This window comes from Nicotiana sylvestris, chromosome 10 (genome assembly GCF_000393655.2).
Source record: "Nicotiana sylvestris chromosome 10, ASM39365v2, whole genome shotgun sequence".
In the NCBI taxonomy this organism is placed as follows: domain Eukaryota; kingdom Viridiplantae; phylum Streptophyta; class Magnoliopsida; order Solanales; family Solanaceae; genus Nicotiana; species Nicotiana sylvestris.
This window is the reverse complement of record NC_091066.1, coordinates 26,562,405-26,581,200: the sequence shown is the minus strand read 5'-3', so window position 1 is coordinate 26,581,200 and position 18,796 is coordinate 26,562,405. Positions and strand designations below refer to the sequence as shown.

The window sequence follows — 18,796 nt, the reverse complement described above, 5'->3', positions numbered from 1 at the left end:
TAAGGCTTGTATAATAAAGTAAAGAAAAGAGAGTTCTTTTATTCACAAACGTGTAAGAAGAAGAATTATGATTATGAACAAAGCATATCATATCATCCAAAGGAAAAGAAACTCTTTTTTTTACTCACAGCAAAAAATAAATGAAAATAGTAAAATAAAGCTACAATGGCCACACTGCTAGCGCTTTGATCAACACTATCAAGATTCAGCATCTCCAGTCTGTGGTAGATATTAAACTCTCTCCAATGGCAGTCTGCTCAAATGAATACCCACAAAATTCGCCGTCGAATGCCCCCCACGGCAATGGCGGATATACCCACCCATCAGCCGAGTCACGCAACTTCAACTCGTCCGAGTCAAAAGTCCCCTCCAAACTCGGCAACTCTATGATCTGGCCTAGCAGTTCTTCTGATGCTGCTGTAGTCTCCATCGACGTACTGACTGAAGTCAAAGCCGAAGACGAAGAAGATGAAGAAGAAGAAGCAGAGTTTAGGACGTTTTCCATAGCAGCGGCTTTTGCAGCAGCAGCTTGAACATCTGTAGGTGAAACTGAAGCTGGACGAGGAAGTGACTCAACGAGTTGAGGGAAGTTAAGAATTGCTGATTCTCCTTTGATACTAAGCGCGGCGACATCATGTGCTCTAGCAGCCATTTCTGGAGTAGGATAAGTACCGAGCCAAATACGAGATTTCTTACGAGGTTGCCGAATTTCAGACACCCATTTTCCCCAACTTCGCATTCGAACTCCTCTGTAAACTGGGTATGCTCTGTTTTCAGTACTGTTGAAGTACTGATCTCTTGTTCGCTTTATCCTACGTTTCTCTTCTGGTTCCTCTGTTTTTGACTTGTTGGACGAGTCCAACACCATGTTGTTTGTGTAATTGGAAGAGAATGAGGATGGTTCAACGCCAAATTCAGCCATTAATTGATGTTTTGTAGATGATATATGACTCCGGCCATTTATGCAACGAAGTTGAGAGGAGAGTGGAAATTGCCTTGTGGGGGTGAGTATATATGGACTGCCAAGAAAGGGAGTGACAAGGTCAAAGTGTAATTGAAGTTTCCATAAGTAGGGTGAAAATAAGAATGAAAGAGAAAGATAAAAAGATCAAGTATCTGTGGGTTCAGATAGTGTCACAGAAGGAACAAGTGTTTTCTGTAGAGTAAAACAAGGGAAGAAGATTTATTCAAGGAAAAACCGTATATTTCCTATCAGAAATTTCTAACGACAACAACAAAAAACAACTTAAACTTGTGGGGTTTGGAAAAGATAATGTGTACGTAGCCTTACCTCTACCCTATAAAGGCGAAACGGTAAAAATAAAGCAACTAGCAATAAGAGCAGTAATATAATAAGTAATGGAAGCGAGTGTCACAAGTAATAAAGAACTAAGAATAAAAGAATACAAGAATAATACTAGTACTACTGGTAAACCTAGGAGAAACTCAAAACTACTTGTCAACCACCACCTTAATTCTCGACATCCACACTTTCATATCGCTAGTCATATCCTCGATTAGGTGAAGCAATGACATGTCTTGCCTAATCACCTCTCCCCAATACTTCTTTGGCATATCCCTGTGCTTCCCCAAGCCCGCCATGGTCAACCTCTCACACTTCTCTGAACGGGACATCTATGTCTCTCCTCTTCACATGCCCAAACCATCGCAATCTCGATTCCCGCAACTTGTCTTCCACATATGCCACTCTCACCTTGTCCCTAATAACTTCATTTCTAATCTTGTCTTTCCTGGTATGTCCACACATCCATCTCAACACCTTTATTTCAACTATTTTCATCATCTAGACATGAAATTTTTTGACGGGTCAACACTCAAAAATTTCTCAATTTTAAATTTGTGTATAAATACCACTTAAAGAATATACATAGATAAATTGGTATTATTGGAAAATAGTATAAAGTTTTTGAAGCGAGCTATAGTCAGAAGCCCAAGTTCATGTCACGACCCGAAATTTTTACTGTCGGGACCATGATGGAGCCTAACATTTCACTTTTTAGGCAAGCCAACGTTAGCACATTCTATCCATATTTAACAGTTTAATATTAGTTAATGAGAATAGAACCGAAACTACTGCAATAATCCAAAGTAACAATGCGGAAGTTAAAACAGCCAAACGTTTAATACATCAATGTACCCAATGTCACAAGTGCACAAGCTGCTAGAATAGTACATATAAGGGTTTGGAATAACATAAAGTTATCTGAAAAGAAGGTACACAGGTAAATAAAAAGAAGAGAAGGGGATTCCAGGAGTTGCGGGCACTGAGCAGCTGTACCTCAAGTCTCTGTACGCTGTCCAAATTCGAGCTCACTGATAACCGCTGTTGGGACCGACTCCAAAATCTGCACAAGAACTGCAGAGTGTAGTATGACTACAACCGACCCCATGTACTATGTAAGTGACGAGCCTAACCTCGATGAAGTAGTGATGAGGCTAAGGCAGGTCACCTACACTATAACATGTACACAGTATATGATAATGACAGAAAATGGAAATACGGAACAGAATAAAATAGTTAACTAAAATTAATAACTACAACCTCAAGAAATAAGCCAGTGTCGTCCAGAATTACCAATCCTTAGCATTTTAAATGAGAATACCAAAAACCAACACAGCTCAAGAAATAGAAACACATAGGTTGCTGCAGCACGCAACCCAATCCCCCCGTACAATACAGAATCCTCCCTTATTTCACCGTATTAACATTAACAACAAAGATTATATATAAACGTTGCAGCGCGCAACCCGATCCCATCATATATCAATATCAGTATCATAATTCATCCTTATTTACCATATTAATCCACTCTTATTCCACCTATTGTGGCGTGTAACCCGATCCCACCGTACATTACAAATTTACTCTTATTCTACCATATCAAATCCACCCTTATTCCACTTGTTGCAGCGTGCAACCTGATCCCACCATATAAGTACCAAATACTCAATGTGCACTATCAAATTAACAATTCAAACCATGAAAACCTTTACGATCAATAAATACCAAACTGAACAAGAAAGGGAAACCTTGTACAACGCAGGAATCTATATAAGTAATACTACACAGCGAGACCAGTCCAGTAATTGATAATTATACTGCTTGTGTAAAAGTACAGTATAATGCATCTTTGTTGAATAGAATAGCTGAATATAGTTGGATCTTAGATAGCCACAAATCACATGACTTCATACAAAAAATTTCTTTCCAACATTTAACCTTTAGTAATTTCCTATCTTATCACAAGTCCAAATGGCTACAAGGTGAAAGTAACTTGCACAAGGTCTCTTAACATGTTTTCTTTCACCTAAGATCATGTTCTTTATGTTCCTACTTTCTACTGCAATCTCATTTTTGTGTCTCAGTTAGTCATACAACTTCATGGCATGGTTCAATTTGACTCACTTTCATGTATTCTACAGGTTCCTTTACTGAAGATGCCACTAGAAGTTGGTAAATTGGAGCATGGACTTTATAGACTCCTCATGTCTCCCTCAGAGTCTACTACAACCTTTTGTTTCCAATGCAACTTTATATTGTTGATATCCATTGAATATTTCTGGTTCTTCCTCTATATTAATTCCACTTGTCTTATATTGTACAAATCATTCTTCCATTAATAAAGAGGAAGTGTTATGGCATCAAAGATTTGGTCACATTCTTTTTGTTAAATGAAAAGATATTTCTCGTATTCCTTGTGAATTCTCTTCCAAATAGTCTTTTACCTATTCTATTTGTCTAGTAGCCAGACAGTCAAGGTTACCTTTCCCTGACAGTAGCATAAAGTCTTTCTATCTTTTTCAATTAATTCATATTGATACTTGGGGGCTCTATTCTACTTTCACTTATAATGGTATTAAATACTTCCTCACCACGGTTGATGACTTTAACTAGAGCAACTTGAATACACCTTATGAGTTTCAAAAGCAATGCTTTTCCTTTACTTCAAGACTTTCTTTCCATGGTTCACACTCAATTTTCCACCAAGGTTCAATGTGTTAGAAGTGATAATGCTTTGGAACCTGGCTCTAGCAACTATGCCATCCAATTTTTTAAAGATCATGGAATTCTACATCAAACTAGTTGTCCACACACACCCTAATAAAATGGTGTGGTAGAAAGAAAGCACAAGTATCTGCTCGAGACTTCTAGGGTATTAATTTTTCAAGCCAAGTTGCCTATAAGGTTCTGGAGGGAGTGTGTCCTCACTACTACATACCTCACCAATAGGTTCCCTTCAAAATTGCTTCAGAATAAATCCCCTTCTGAATTACTTTATGGCTATTCTCCTTCCTATTCTCACCTCACAGTATTTGGTTGCCTTTGCTTTCACACCATACCCAAGTGCCATAGGGATAAGTTCCAATCTAGGGTTGATCCTTGTGTCTTTCTTAGCCATCCTCTTGCTAAGAAAGACTATATGTTGTTCAACCTCTCTACCAAATAGGTTCTTGTTTCTAGGGATGTCATTTTTCATGAATATGTTTTCCGTTTTGATGTTTCGACATTTTCTTCCACTTCCTCTTCTTCTCTTTCACTTCATGTCTCTGCATGGTTTTTCTGATTCTCCTGAAGATGCCTTCTCTGTTCCTCATTCTGTCCTTCATTCTCCAGTCATATTATCAATTCTTCCAAATTCTCCCCATACCTCCTCTCCTCCTCCTATACCACCTCCGCCCTACATTCAGCCTACCAGAAAGTCTTCCAGACTTCATCACCTTCCTGCACACCTTGAGGATTTTATATGTACTCTTCCTCCTTCTCTTTCTTGGCTCCAGTTCTTTATCCTATGCAGTTCAGCCTTCTCTTCACAATGTTGCTATTGAGCCATAATTTTATCATCAGGATTCTTCTATTCCAGCCTGGCAGGAGGCTATGAGAAAAGAATTTTAGGCTCTTGAGGTCAATCACACTTGAAAAATTATTTAATTGCCTAGAGGTAAGAAGCCCATTGATTGTAAATAGGTCTACAAGATTAAATATAGGGCTGATGGTAGTGTTGAGAGATATAAGGCTAGGTTAGTAGTAAGAGGGGATACATATGTGGAAGGGGTGGACTTCACTGAAACTTTTTCCCCTATGATTAAATTTTTCACTGTTAAATGCTTAGTGGTTGTGGTTGTTAAGAGGCAATGGTCTCTCTTCCAACTTGAGTCAACGATGCATTTTTGCATGGTGACTTGGATGAGAAGGTATACGTGAAGTTTCCTCATGGGCTATCTGTTGGTTCTTCTTCCTGTTCTTCTACTTTTTAGGTGTGTAAATTTCAAAATTCCCTCTATGGCCTAAGACAAGCCTCTAGGTTGTGGTATGCCAAACTATCTCTTGCTTTTTAATCTAGGGGATATACACATTCTTTAAATGATTACTCCTTATTTTTTAAGAAGTCTACTTCTTCTATTATCTTGTTGGCTGTTTATGTTGATGACATTATCTTGACTAGTGATGATTAGGCTGAAATTCTTGCATTAAAAGCTTTTTTTTTATGATCAAGATCAAGGACTTGGGTAACCTCAACTATTTTCTTGGGATTGAAGTGGCTTCTTTTCCTTCTAGTTTGCTTCTTCAATACAAGTTTATATCTAATGTTCTCCAAGAATACAATTGATCTGAGGTTACCCTTGTTGTTTGTCCCTTTGGCTTGAATCAAAAGCTTAAAGCTTGTATTGGCAAGTTGCTGCCCAAACCTGAACAATTTAGGAGTTTAATTGGCAAGCTAAATTTTCTCACACATACTGAGCCTGATCTGTGCTTTGCAGTCCAGCACCTGAGCTAGCATTCAAGACTTGACATTAGCCCATTTATTTATTTATACACTTCATAACACTAGAGGCCCATTATATTTCTTTTATGTAATTTCTGTTATAAACTCGATTCAAGAGGTAGGGCCGGCTGGAGGGTCAAGCCACTAAAGCAAAGGCTTTAGGCCCCAGCTTTGAAGGCCCCATTTTATTAATTAATAATGTTATTTTTATAGTTAATTTCCTTAACAAAATATTAGTATTGGCTCTTGTATGATAAAAAATTACAGTATAAGATGTTTATTAAAAAATAAAAGAAAATCATCTAGCCATGTGATTGATGGTGATAGTTGAAAATTTTCATTCTAATATTAATATTCTTTTTTTTTTCCTCCTTTCTCATAAGTACTAAAATTTGTACCGAGTACTTTTCTTTTTTCATTCCGTTAAACTATCTATTCTCTCTGATTGAATAAATTAAATTGTGCATTTCTTTTCTTTATCTTAAAGTTTTCAAGTACTGGAACAAGTGAATTGAAGCAGTGAAATCTTGTAGTAATATCAAGTTATCAACTTCTAGAATCAAGTTATATCATTCTAACTTTCTTTTTTGGTAACTAACTTTGGTATTAATCACCAGTAATAACTGTACAGATCCGTAACTAGCCTCCTCAGCTAGCTAACATACTTATATGTGAATCTCAGACACTAACTAGGAGTCGCTCTAGAATCTATAGCTATGTACTAGTTTAACTGTTCTTAACGGAGCTTGTACGCAGCATACACATGCTATCTCTTTTGCTATTCGTTCGCATCCTACACTTTCCTTCTCAAATATCCTCTTGTTTCACTCAATCCATACACAATGTACTGCTTTTGTGTATTATTCTAACTTTCTATTATCTAATAATTAAATTTTACCTCTAGTAAATTTTACTTATAGGTGTATATTACTTGTTATCGAATATTAGAATTCAAACATGTCAATTAAAAAATATAAATCAGGTTACTCAAAACACACAAAAAATGGGAGGTGAAAAACTGAACTTCAATACAATCTCAAAAAAGGAGCGATTTACTCAATGCCTTAAGTAAAATTTGATTAATTGGATAAATTATCAAATGAAAAAAAAAATATAAAGAGATTCGATTGCAAAAACTTATTAACAACTTTGCATCCTAAAACTAGAAAATTTACTTTAAATAAAAATATATATGTGACAATTATTTTTTTAGCTGCAAAAAAGCTTAAGGCCCCTTAATAAATTTTGCTTGAGGCCACCAATTTGGTTGAGACGCCCTTGTCAAGAGGCCACCAATTTGGTAGTATAGCTTTTGTATAGAGACGAATTTCATTTTTCTTTTAAAAACAAAAATAATAAGAAAGATCTAGATATTTCTCTCCAGTGCTTTAAAAGGTATTTTCGGGGCGAGCCCTGGGGCGAGGCGCACAAAAAACGCCCCGAGGCGATAACGTGGGGCGAAAGTTTCAAGAGGTGTACGTCCAACAATTTAGGGTGTATGCCCGGGCGTTTGAGACGCATTTTTTTAGTGAGGCGTAAGCCCTAGAGACTTTTTAAAATTAAAACAAAATTTGTTGAATAAGTCTTTCATATAATACTTTAATTCTCAAAAGTCAGCTTGTTAATTACTCAAAAGTTTTAAAAAGGAACTGAAATGTATTAAATTTAAAAGTCAAGACCTTTTTTATTGATTGAAGCACTAATTCATGGTGTTTTCCAATTCTTTATCTTGTTCGCTAGTCTGCTAATATCTCCCAAAAGCAACGGATATTCAATTTTTTTTTTAACAAATACAAAGAGAACTTCATTTTCCTTCATAGCAGCAAGTTCGAAGTTCAAATTACAGGTTAGTCATCCTTTTTGCTCCTACACGTAAAGAACGTTATTCTTTTCGACTCAAGTTACTTGTGCTTCTAAGTAGCGTATAATAGATTGTTTTGACTAGTTTTTTGTGGGAATGGAGCGCACAATATATATTGCTTTCTTCAATTTTTATGCAATTTTACCTATTTATAAATATTTACTGTAACTATATTATTTTATAAAATACTAAAAATTAAATACCTATAGGTCTTACGCCTTGTGCCTGAGGGTTTACGCCTCATTGATGCATATGTAAAGCGTCTCGCCTTACGCTCACGCCTTTTAAAACATTGTTTCTCTCAATCGTCTCTCTTTCTCAACATGATTTCACTGATTTTGACGATTTCTCACGAGTTTACAAAAGTGAAATATATTTAGAATCGAGTAAAGCTTTAAATTACATGGCTCAAACTTAAATCTACTTACAAGCTAAATTATGATAATATGTCTAATTATTTGCACAAAGTTTCATGTACACCGTCACTGTGTCCGTGTGTTCCGACATTGAGAGAATAATTAATACAATAATATTTCACAACGATTATAATAATTCGAGATTCAAATGTGATCCCACCATAGCTGATGTCAAAAGCTAATTGAATATGTGTTCCCTTTTCTTCTTTTTTGCATATATACGTGTTACTGTAGGTGTACTTTGATCAATGTCATAATCATCCACGTATTTTTCAGTCATGTGTTCGTTAGAGATTGCACAGTGCCCCTATTTTGTCTGTTATATTAGGTGTGCGTTCATAATGAGTCCAGAATCAAAATGTGGTTCTTTTGAACACAAGAGATCAAAATAGGTGGAAAAAAAAATTGGTAACCTTTCTATATATAACAGTGTTGAGTCAATATAGCAAAAGAAGAAATTAGTCGTCGGTGTTTGTGGCAAGCCTATGAAGAGGGTAGACTAGCCAATGCAACACCACCTACATGGCTTAGTTCTCAGGAATGTTATATATAACGCCCTTTTAAAGGGCGCTATATTTTAATGCATTTTAAGGTATAACGCTTTAAACAAAAGCGCTATACATCCACTTCTGTTCTTTCTCATTATTTATTGATCTCACCTTTTATCCTTCTCTTTTTTTTTCAATTTCTTTCTCTATTTTCATTAGTTTTTTCTCTCCTTCTCTATTTTCATTAGTTCTTTTCTCTCTACTTTGAGAATTACATTTTCTAAAAATGTTTTTCAGAAAAAAACTTTGATGCTAAATAATTTGTGCTAATTAATTTAAAATAATTTTTGAGCAGTAATTAGTGTTTGACCTAGTTTTTAAAACTTATTTCTAAGTGTATTTTTGTTAAAATGATTTCCAAAAATGTATTTTTGGGAAGGAACTACTTTTTTCCGCTGATCAAAAATTTCTTCTGCTTCAACTAAAAAGTATTTTTGCCCTATATGAATTACTCCCACAAATTCAAAACAAAAATAATTTTTCCATTGTTTGCACTTTTGTGGATTTTTGTGGCATTTTTTGTCAATTGTTTGCATTTGTCTGTGCATGTTTATTTAATTAATGAAAAATACAAAAAATACGTGGCATTTGCATTTAGGATTTAATTCTGCATTATGCTTAATTAGCAAATTAGTTGTTTTATAAAAATGGAAAAAACTCACAAAAAATGGTTTAATTTGCATTTTTAATTTTAACTTTGATTTTGAGTAGCTTTCCTTTTAATTTGTTTTGTGATAATTATCATTTAGGTTTAATTAGTATTTTTTTAGATAATTAGGTTCTAGGAATTAATTTAGGTTTTAATTTAATTTTGGAAAAAGAAGGAAAAAAAAGAATTTTGGAAAATTGAATTGAAAAGAAAAGGAATTCAAAGAAGGGTTAGGTCAGATTTGGGCCAGGATAACTCAAAGTCAGCAAGCCCAATTCCATTTCCCTTAAATCTCTTTCCTTTCTTCGAATTCGGGCCCAATATTACACACTAACCCGGTTAGCCCCTTTTCAGCACCCTAAACGACGTAGCATCGAGTTTCCCATTTTGAGTTGATCTGAGCCCTTCGTATCATCCCATCCAACGGCCAAGGAGGCTTCATCACATTTGTATATTATTGTCTGAAATCCCCAAAGACCAGTTAGTTTTCAAACACTCTTTACTTCATCTCCTTCATATCGTGAACCCTAATCCGCCGCCCTTTTCACCCGCCGCCTCACACCAGCTCAAAACCACACCCCAAAGCCCTCTTCACCCCCTCAGCCCAAATCCTAAACCGGTTACCTTCGAATCATAAGCAAGCTCCTCGAATCTCATATTGAAAACCGGAATCCCTTGAACCTCGAATCAGAGAACCTAGTTTCCAGTTCAAGACCCTATGACTCCCGGAGTTCAAATACGAATCAAGATTCATGGTGGCCAGTTTTCTTTCCGGAAGTTCTGGCTAGTTCGAATTTTGGTTCGATTTTGAGAGGCTCAGCTGTTCTGGCCGGCTCCCGTGCTCTCACTTATGGGTCGTTCGTTTAGATTTCATGGCCTCCCAGCTTCGTTCCAGTTAGTTGTCATTTTTTTTCTTTTCTCTTTCTTTCGTTGATTTTCTTTTGTCTTGTTTAATTGCTTCTAATGATTCATCTCTCTTCTTTAGTTATTAGTTAGTTTGTTGCATGTTTAGATTTAGGTCATTAGCAATTGGTTAGCATATTAGGGTAGTCAATGTCTTCTTCAGTTTTCTTAATTTCATGTATGCTTGTTGCCTCACTGGCCCTTCTTCTGTTGTTGGCCGATTAGTTTTCTTTTGATGTTTGAATTCTGGATTTATCCATTGTAGCCGGTGGTCATTTGAGTCAAATTTGGGCTTCAAGGGTTCAGGAGTCCAAATGTTGCAGGCATAGTAGCCCAAAAGCTTTTGGTCAGGCTTGATCTGTTTGGTTGCTAAAGGTAAATACAGAGGACTTAGAGGGTAATTTGGAAAAAGTGGGGTAGGGAATCTATTGGTAACTGCTTAGGAAGTTTCCTAGAAGCTAAAAACAGTCTTACTTGGCAAACAAGTCAAAATTTCAGGGATTAAGTAGCAAAAATAAAAATTGGAGAGGGAAAAAAGAGCAAAAAGTGAAACTTATTTCTGCTGCCCTAACACCTTGTATAAAAGGATCACTTTGCTGAAAAATTAAGGGAGAGGGAAGAGATAAAAAATACAGAAAAAACCGGCTGACTGTTCTACTGTTTCATAGAGTTTTCTTTAGTAATCTCTAAAGTTTTCAATTACTGAATTTTTCTGATTCATCTAGAATTAAACGACATGAATATGTGGTCTTAGAGCTTGGTGTTTGAGGTTTTGTTGCTGGGATTACTGTGTTATTAGAATTGGTTTTCGAGTTCTGCTACTACTGCTATTGTCCATTTCTCTGATTATGGGGCTGTTGCTGTTCTGCTTCTTCACCCTTTTTCCTTTTCATTTCCAGGTGCATTTCTGAACCCTTTATGATGTAAATCTCATTTTTGGAGATGGGAATAAGAATTAAAAGCATGGCTTCAGATTTCTCCTTGTGTTTCATTTTATGTTTCTTATTGTATTCTGTTTAGTCTCCATTCGAGTAACTGAATCCACATGGTTGTATTGGATTTAGGATCATAAAAATTTATTTTTGGAAGACTCGATTAAATTAGATGTGTTTTGAACTTGCATTAGCTTTTGATAAAATAGGTGGTAATACATTGATAATATAGCTTATGTTTGAACTACTCTCAAAGATGTTAAAAGCAATCATGAAGATATTTGATGCACCGTCAAAGAGCATGTGGATGTATTAGTTTAGAGGTAGTATAGAAATCGAACTGTTTATCCAATTGATTTGAATGTAAAGATTCAGAAATGAGCATGTTTATTTAGTCTCATAAGTTTCAGTAGATGCCAACTCATAATGTTTCATTAATTAGCGCATGAATGTGTTGGAACTCGAAAATGAGCATGTTTAGCGCATGATTTCTTTAGCCTTATTTCATTAATGGATCTTTGATTAGTTGAGGTGTGCCACTCAAAACCAATAACAATTTATGGCCCTCATGAGTTAATTTGGAAACCATTTAATTAGAATGATTCGAGGTATGCCGTGCCAAACAAAAATGACAATTGCATGGCTCTCGTTTAATTAATCTTGTTTTGATCCTTAGAATCCGAGGTGTGACACCTAGTAGAATTTTCATGGCCCTCGCAAAGTTGCAAACTTGTAGTGTGCTTTTGGTGCGTTATAATAAAATTATCATGGATATAGGTATGGTTCCCGTGACGTAGTTATGATACATCCTTCCTAAATTCGGGTGTGCATTTATGTGACCCAAATCCAAATCTCAACAACGTTAGTTAAAATGAGTCGTGGACCATGGGTGCATTTATGTCACATGGTCCAAGACGTGTTTTAATAGTGTTAAATCTTCTTAAAAATGATTGAAAGCGGTTAATTAATTAAAATCTACCATAGGCCAAAACATGTGTTAAAATCAGATAATAAGCCAATAATAACAGTTGAGCGATCGTGCTGAAACCACAGAACTCGGGAATGCCTAACACCTTCTCCCGGGTTAACAGAATTTCTTACCCGGATTTCTGTTTTCGCGGACTGTAATACAGAGTCAATCTTTTTCTCGATTCGGGATTTGAACTGGTGACTTGGGACATCATAAAATTATCCCAAGTGGCGACTCTGAATTTAAATAAAATAATCCCATTTCGATTATCACTTTAAGTTGGAAAAAACTCCCTTATACACTCCTTCTCGGGGGTGTAGTGAAAAAGGAGGTGTGATAGCTCTAGCGACTCAGCTGGGGACCGAACCCAGAATCTCTTGTTCAAGGTTCAGAATTCGAGCTTAGAATAATTGTTATATTTGGCTTTATTTATTATTTGATTTTATTCACATGTTTGGGCCTAATGTACTAAGTGCTGCTTTTTACCGCTTTGATATCATCTGAACTGTATATAAACTATTACGAAACCCTTCTCTTCTCATCTTCGGGGATGTGCACACTAGCGTGACTCTCTATTCTGTTAGTGTCATACCTTGAAATAAGAAAGAGGCTCGGACAAGTTACTAAGCCGGATGGCCTTTTGGTTCCCGGTACGTAGCCCCCTCCTCGGCTCGAGTCGTCCGCTCGGGTACACAAGTCTAGAACAAAATACACAGATTTTGAACCTAGAATAACTCAGCCTCATGCTGGATCCATAGTAGGAATGTTTATTTGCATCATGTGCATTTGACTTTGGAGACTCAACACAGGGGTTGGGTCTGTCTAGGACAGGTCTACCCGAAATGAAAAGACCATCCTGATGCATCTTACTGGCTACTTGTGCATTCATTTGCTTCGGATTTGCATGTTGACCGGCTTGTAGGGGAAAAACTTAGGGAAAGTCAATGAGAAAGCTGAGAGAGATAATTTCCTGTTTTGAAAAACCGATGTCCCAAATTATACTGAAACTCTGCTGAAATTTTGAATTTTTTTTTGTTTTGTTTTGAAAAAAAAAAGAAGAAAAGAGTTTGTTTTTGTTTTGTCCAAATTGCCCGAACTACGCCAGTTTGATTCTCACCGGGTATGAGATACGTAGGCAACCCCCATCGGGTCCAACTTTCTTTTGCAAAAATAGCCCCAAAAAGAACAAAATTTTAATTTATTGCAAATAAGTAAGGTGATGCCATTCTTGTCAAAAATAGCCGAATGTCCCCAAAAGGACGCCGGAAGGCTGTTTTTGCAAGAACAACAGCCTTTGGTTTCTGTTTCAGAATTTTGGACGGTTAGCAAGCACAGCCTTAAAATCTTCCCCCGGAAGTACTGAAAGGCCGTATTTGCAAAGCCGAGTTTTTACTTTTGAAATGAAAATCTGAAAAAAAGTGTTAGCTTTGTTTTTGAGTCAATTGAATCATGATTTTTTGCTTAATCACCCTAATAAATGTGCAGAATGAGCACGAGTCAAAATTTGCCAATAACAGTCATGTATAAGATCCCTTTGGAGTTGCATATGTGGTGGGATGATCTGGGCAAATCAGGGCAAGACAAGGTCAATCAATATTTGGGAGGTCTCACCAGGTTGTTAAAGATTAGGCCTAGAGGAGATATCATAAATGCGTTGGTTACATTCTGGGACCCGGCCCACAACATATTTCATTTCTCAGATTTTGAACTCACCCCAACTTTGAAAGAAATAGCCGGGTATATTGGGAGCGCTGAGATTCCTCTGAGACATAAGTATCTGGTTGCTCCAAGAGCCGTCGCTATGCACAAATTCCTAGACTCCTTAAAGATAAGTAGAGGGATCCACAACCCAGATTTGGCAGCCAGTTTCTCCACTTCGCAGTTTATATACCAGAGATACTGTCACATAGGAGGGTTTAACAATTCAGAAAACAAAATTTGTAGTAAAGGGAACCGTCTCAAATGGGAAGAACACATGTGTTTTGCTTTTATGGTGGTCTTCTTGGGACTTCTGATGTTTCCTAGGAAAGATGGAAATATCGATATACGGATAGTTGGGGTCGTCAGCACTTTGCTCACTCAATCCAAAAGCACCCTCGCACCCATGATAGTAGCTGAAATCTTTCGCGCTCTCACAGCCTGCAAAGTCGGAGGAGACTTTTTTGAGGGATGCAACTTGTTGCTGCAGATGTGGATGATTGAACATCTATGCCATCGTCCTCAATTCATGAGTTATGGGTCGACAGAGAAAACCTGCATAGAGGAATTTTATACAAGGGTTGATGGGATCAGCTTGCCAGAAGGGGTCACAAAATGGGTATCACACCTCCTTTCCATCACTGCAAACCAAATAGAGTGGGCGTTTGAATGACTTCCTGTAGATGAGATATACATGCCAGCTACCGGGCCTTATTTCCTCTTGATGGGTCTCAGGAGTATCCAGCCTTATGCCCCGTACCGGGTTTTGAGACATCTGGGGAGATGCCAAATAGTTCCAAAAGATGAAGATCTTAGTGCTCAAGTAGTCGAGATTGGTCCTGATGGTCAGTTTCATGAAGCAGCAGTCCACCAGATTTAGAGCGAGTGTCAATACTTGATGGCAAATACCTGTGTACATGATCGATCCAAAGGTGAAGTTTCTCCAGGGTACCTTACTTGGTATAAAAGGGAAATTAAGTTTGGGAGGCCGGCCAAAAGACCCCATCTTCAGGAATTTATCGAGGCATCACAAGAACAATGGGCTTGGTTGGCCAAGAAGAATGAGTTCAGGGTTACCATAAGTAAGCTAGAGAAGCAAGTCAAGGATCTTCAATTCGAGAATGGCTTGCAAGCCGCGGCGGATGAGGGTGAAAAGAAAAGCTAGCCAAAGAAAATGAGGCCCTTCGAGCCCAGATTCGAGAAATGAAAACAGCAGCTGAAAATCCCGCCAGAAGTGCAAAAGATGAAAAACTTATAAAGAACCTTAGGCAGAAGGTGAGTGAGTATGGCTTTGATTTGAACAAAGCAGAGGGTGAACTAGCCAGGGCTCGAACAAAATTGGCTAAGAATGTAGAAGAACGAGCGCGCTTGGTTAGACAGTTAAAAGAGAAATACGACAATGAGATTGTGGGGTTGAAGAAAAGGGTCATCATCTTTGAGAACAAAATGATCAAGCAGGCAAAAGACTTTAAGGCAGAAAGGGAACACTGTTACACAGCGATGACATGGTTAGAAAGAGATTTGCAACAACTTCAAGAACAGAATCATGTAGCCGAACAAACTTTGGAAGCTAGGCGCAGCAGATTGGGCGTTTGTTGCAAGAAAAGGGTGTCATAAGAGAGAGAGTCAGAAGGATCGCTGACTACATCGCGATGAAGTGTTGTAGTTGTGAGGATATGACTAGATCCATATTCTTTACCACCGTGATGACCTTTGTCCGCCAGTTAATGGAAGATCTCTATCACCTCCAAGGGGATCTAGCGCGTAGGCCCGTGGTGAGACCTAATGATGTCCCGCAGGCTCCAGGAGCAGTTGAGGCGTTGATGTATTCGTAATTTTCATAGAAGTCTGTTAGTCTGTTTTCGAGTCTGTATTTTCATCTTTTTGTTGAAGTCTGTTAGTTTGTTTTGGAGTTTGTATTTTCATCTTTTCATCAAAGTCCGTTAGTGTCTTTTTGAGTCTGTTAGTTTTTGAGTCGTTGTAATCAAAGCATTTTCTTTTTATGAAAATTTGAAAATTCCAAAATATTTTATTACTTATTTTACATTTATTCCCAGAACTACGCTCGGTCTGATTCATGCGGGGTCATGATACATAGGCAATCTTCATAGGATTCGACCATAACCAAAAGAAAGAAAAAGAGTGATAAAAAAAAAGAGAAAAAGAAGAAGAGAGAAAAACAAGAGGGAAAAAGAAAAGAAAAGAGAAAGAAAATAAGAAACTGTGGGAAAAGAGCAATGACAAAACAAGAGAGAGAAGTATGAGAGAATAAAAACAAAGAAAGAGCAAAGGCAAGAATGAAAATAAAAAAAGAGAGAAAAAGGGAAGTTGCAAATAGAAATAAGGAAAAGTCGGGATGACGCAAGCAACCGATCAAATGCATGATAGAAACTGTTAACTGCTTAGGTGCATTCATTCCCCAAATGTGTGGTTGCCTGTCTGTTAAGCCCTGATCACTAACAAGTTTGTTGTTGTCGTCAAGTAACAAGTATGTGGTTAGTTTGCGTGGCATTCTGGCAACTCACCCATACAACACCCGTTCCAAAAACAAATTGATCATGGCCAGTCAGGAACTTAATGCGAGTGTCATTGATCCTTCAAGAGAGGTGGAAGAATTGGATTGAAAATCTAGGAATCGTGCGAATTCTAGTTCTATGGCCCTAAATCTTAAACAATGAGTAACGGTCTTGGCAAGGTGGTGACTATTGTTCCTTAAATTTTTTTTGATGGGCCGGAAAATTTTTAGCTCGTCCAGGTCCCATAGTCGGGTCCATGTAGAAGGAGTGGGCTATAGCACATGAAAATCTGAAAATCGGACGGAATTCCAGTTTTATGGCCCTAAAATGCCAAAAAATGAGTCTCGGTCATGGTGTGGTGGTGACTAATATTTCTCAAGTCATTTTTGACGGGCTGGAAAAATGTTAGGCAGTCCGACTCCGGTCGCCCAGGCCCTACAGAATGCTTGGGAAATGCCACATGAAAATCTGAGAATCGAGCAGAATTTTAGTTTTATGGCACTAAAACGCCAAAAATGAGTAATTGTCATGGCGAGGCAATGATTATTGTTCTCGATGAAAGAAGAGATGTATAAGTTGAAGCAGCAGATGGTCGAAATATACCAGGTCTGGGCAAAGGGGCAACCACTACCAGCCTACCCCGCCAACCCTGCCTTCATCCCACCACTGGCTCATTCTCAGGATCACCCTGCCACCGATTCGTCCCCGAGCTTTCCCATCTACCAACACTACCAGAGCACAACTTCCTAAACACCACCAGCTCCACCACCCAAACTAGTTCCATACCCTTCTTCACCAGCCACTCCTGTCTTCGTGGCACCCCTTCCCGCTACACTCCACATCCTCCAGCGAGCCTTTGTTCCAAGCTCATGACAACCAGTACTACCCCCCGGATCCCACTTTCAAAGCTCTGGAACCCTATTCCTACACTCCTCGTTTTGATCTTCCTGTGGAAGCTGAGAAACCGTCCAAAAATACCGAACAGGAGGAGATGTTCAGGAAAGTTAAAAGCTTAACATAGTCATTCAGAGACATGCGGGGGTTGGGAGGTCAAGTAAGTGTGGCTTACAAAGATCTATGTCTATTTCTAGATGTGCAATTGCTGGCAGGGTTTAAGATGCCCAAGTTTGATTTGTATGATGGGCATGATGATCCAGTAGCGCATTTGAGAGGTTTCTATAGCAAAATGAGGGGAGCTGGCAGGAAAGACGAGTTGCTAATGGCATATTTCAGTCAAAGTCTAAGTGGTTCGGCGCTGGAGTGGTACACTAGGCAGGATCACGGAAGATGGTACACATGGGATGATCTATCCCAGGCATTTGCTTGTCACTTCCAGTACAATCTCGAGATTATTCCGGATCGTTTGTCTTTGACAAAACTTGAGAAAAAACACAATGAAAGTTTCAGGGAGTATGGTTTTAGGTGGAGAGAGCAGGCAACAAGGGTTGACCCTCCAATGAAAGAAAGTGAAATGGTGGATTATTTTCTACAGGCCTTAGAACCTACTTATTACGGACATCTGGTATCGGCTATAGGCAAGTCCTTCAATGAAGTGGTGACAATGGGCGGTATGGCAGAAGAAGGGCTCAAGACAAACAAAATCATGAGCTATTAGGCGATTAAGGCAACCACCCAGTCCATTCAAAGTGGAACTGGGAGAGCAATTGGAAAGAAGAAGAAAGAGGATGTCGCAACGATCGAGTCAGGAGCTTGGTTCGGACCCAGGGGCCCATCACATTACTATAACCAGCCTCGTCCCCACCACCAAACCTACCCCCGTACCCCATATAGCCCACCACAACACTACTACCCACCACCGGACCCCCATTTTTCCGTCCACCATGCCCAAACATACAGCTAACCTCTGGCCCACGCACAATGGCATGCACCAGTCCCACAAAATACATACCCAGCTCCACAAAATGCCTATCCACCCCCAAGAGCCTACTGAAACCCTCCTGGATCAGGTTTTTGGCCCAACCAAACATTTAAGAATGAGAGGTTGCAGAAGAAGAAAACCTTCACTCCATTAGGAGAATCCTATACTAGTTTGTTTCAGAGGTTGCGACAATTGGGTATGCTGAGTCCGATCGAGCCAAAACTGCCAAATCCTCCCCCGAGGAATCTTGATCACTCTGTGAGTTACGAATATTGTTCTGGTGCTCCGGGGCACGACACAAAGAAATGTTGGTAATTGAAAACAGCTATTCAAGAGCTCATTAATACTAATCGGATTGAGATTTAAGCTCTGGAGGCGCCCAATATCAACCAAAATCCGTTGTCGGCCCATCATGAGACAAATATGATCGAGATAGTGCATAGGGGAGGGGAGCCTAAGAAGCTTCATAGACCATCATGATGATTCGGTCCAGTGAAGTCAGGCCAGTTGAAAAGCCAACAAGTGAGAAATCAGTGATCAGATTGAGCGGGGCAAACAGTAAACCATCTGTAATAATCAAGAAGGGGACCCCAAATGATGTGGCAGTAATACAAGAAAGAGCAAAAGTGATTGTGCCA

At 38.4% G+C, this 18,796-nt stretch overlaps 1 protein-coding gene across 1 annotated transcript; it reads right to left on the bottom strand.

The window, feature by feature from the left end:
- Window positions 1–205: 205 nt before the first annotated feature.
- LOC104229430 (ethylene-responsive transcription factor TINY-like) lies at window positions 206–1,132 on the bottom strand. The gene has a single exon (XM_009782082.2). It carries the CDS (start codon window positions 920–922, stop codon window positions 206–208), a length of 717 nt encoding a protein of 238 aa, XP_009780384.1. The 5' UTR covers window positions 923–1,132.
- Between the last annotated feature and the right edge of the window lie 17,664 nt (window positions 1,133–18,796).

Coding starts and splice junctions, on each gene's coding strand:
- LOC104229430 (XM_009782082.2), bottom strand. CDS start 922: ATGGCTGAATTTGGCGTTGAACCATCCTCATTCTCTTCCAATTACACA.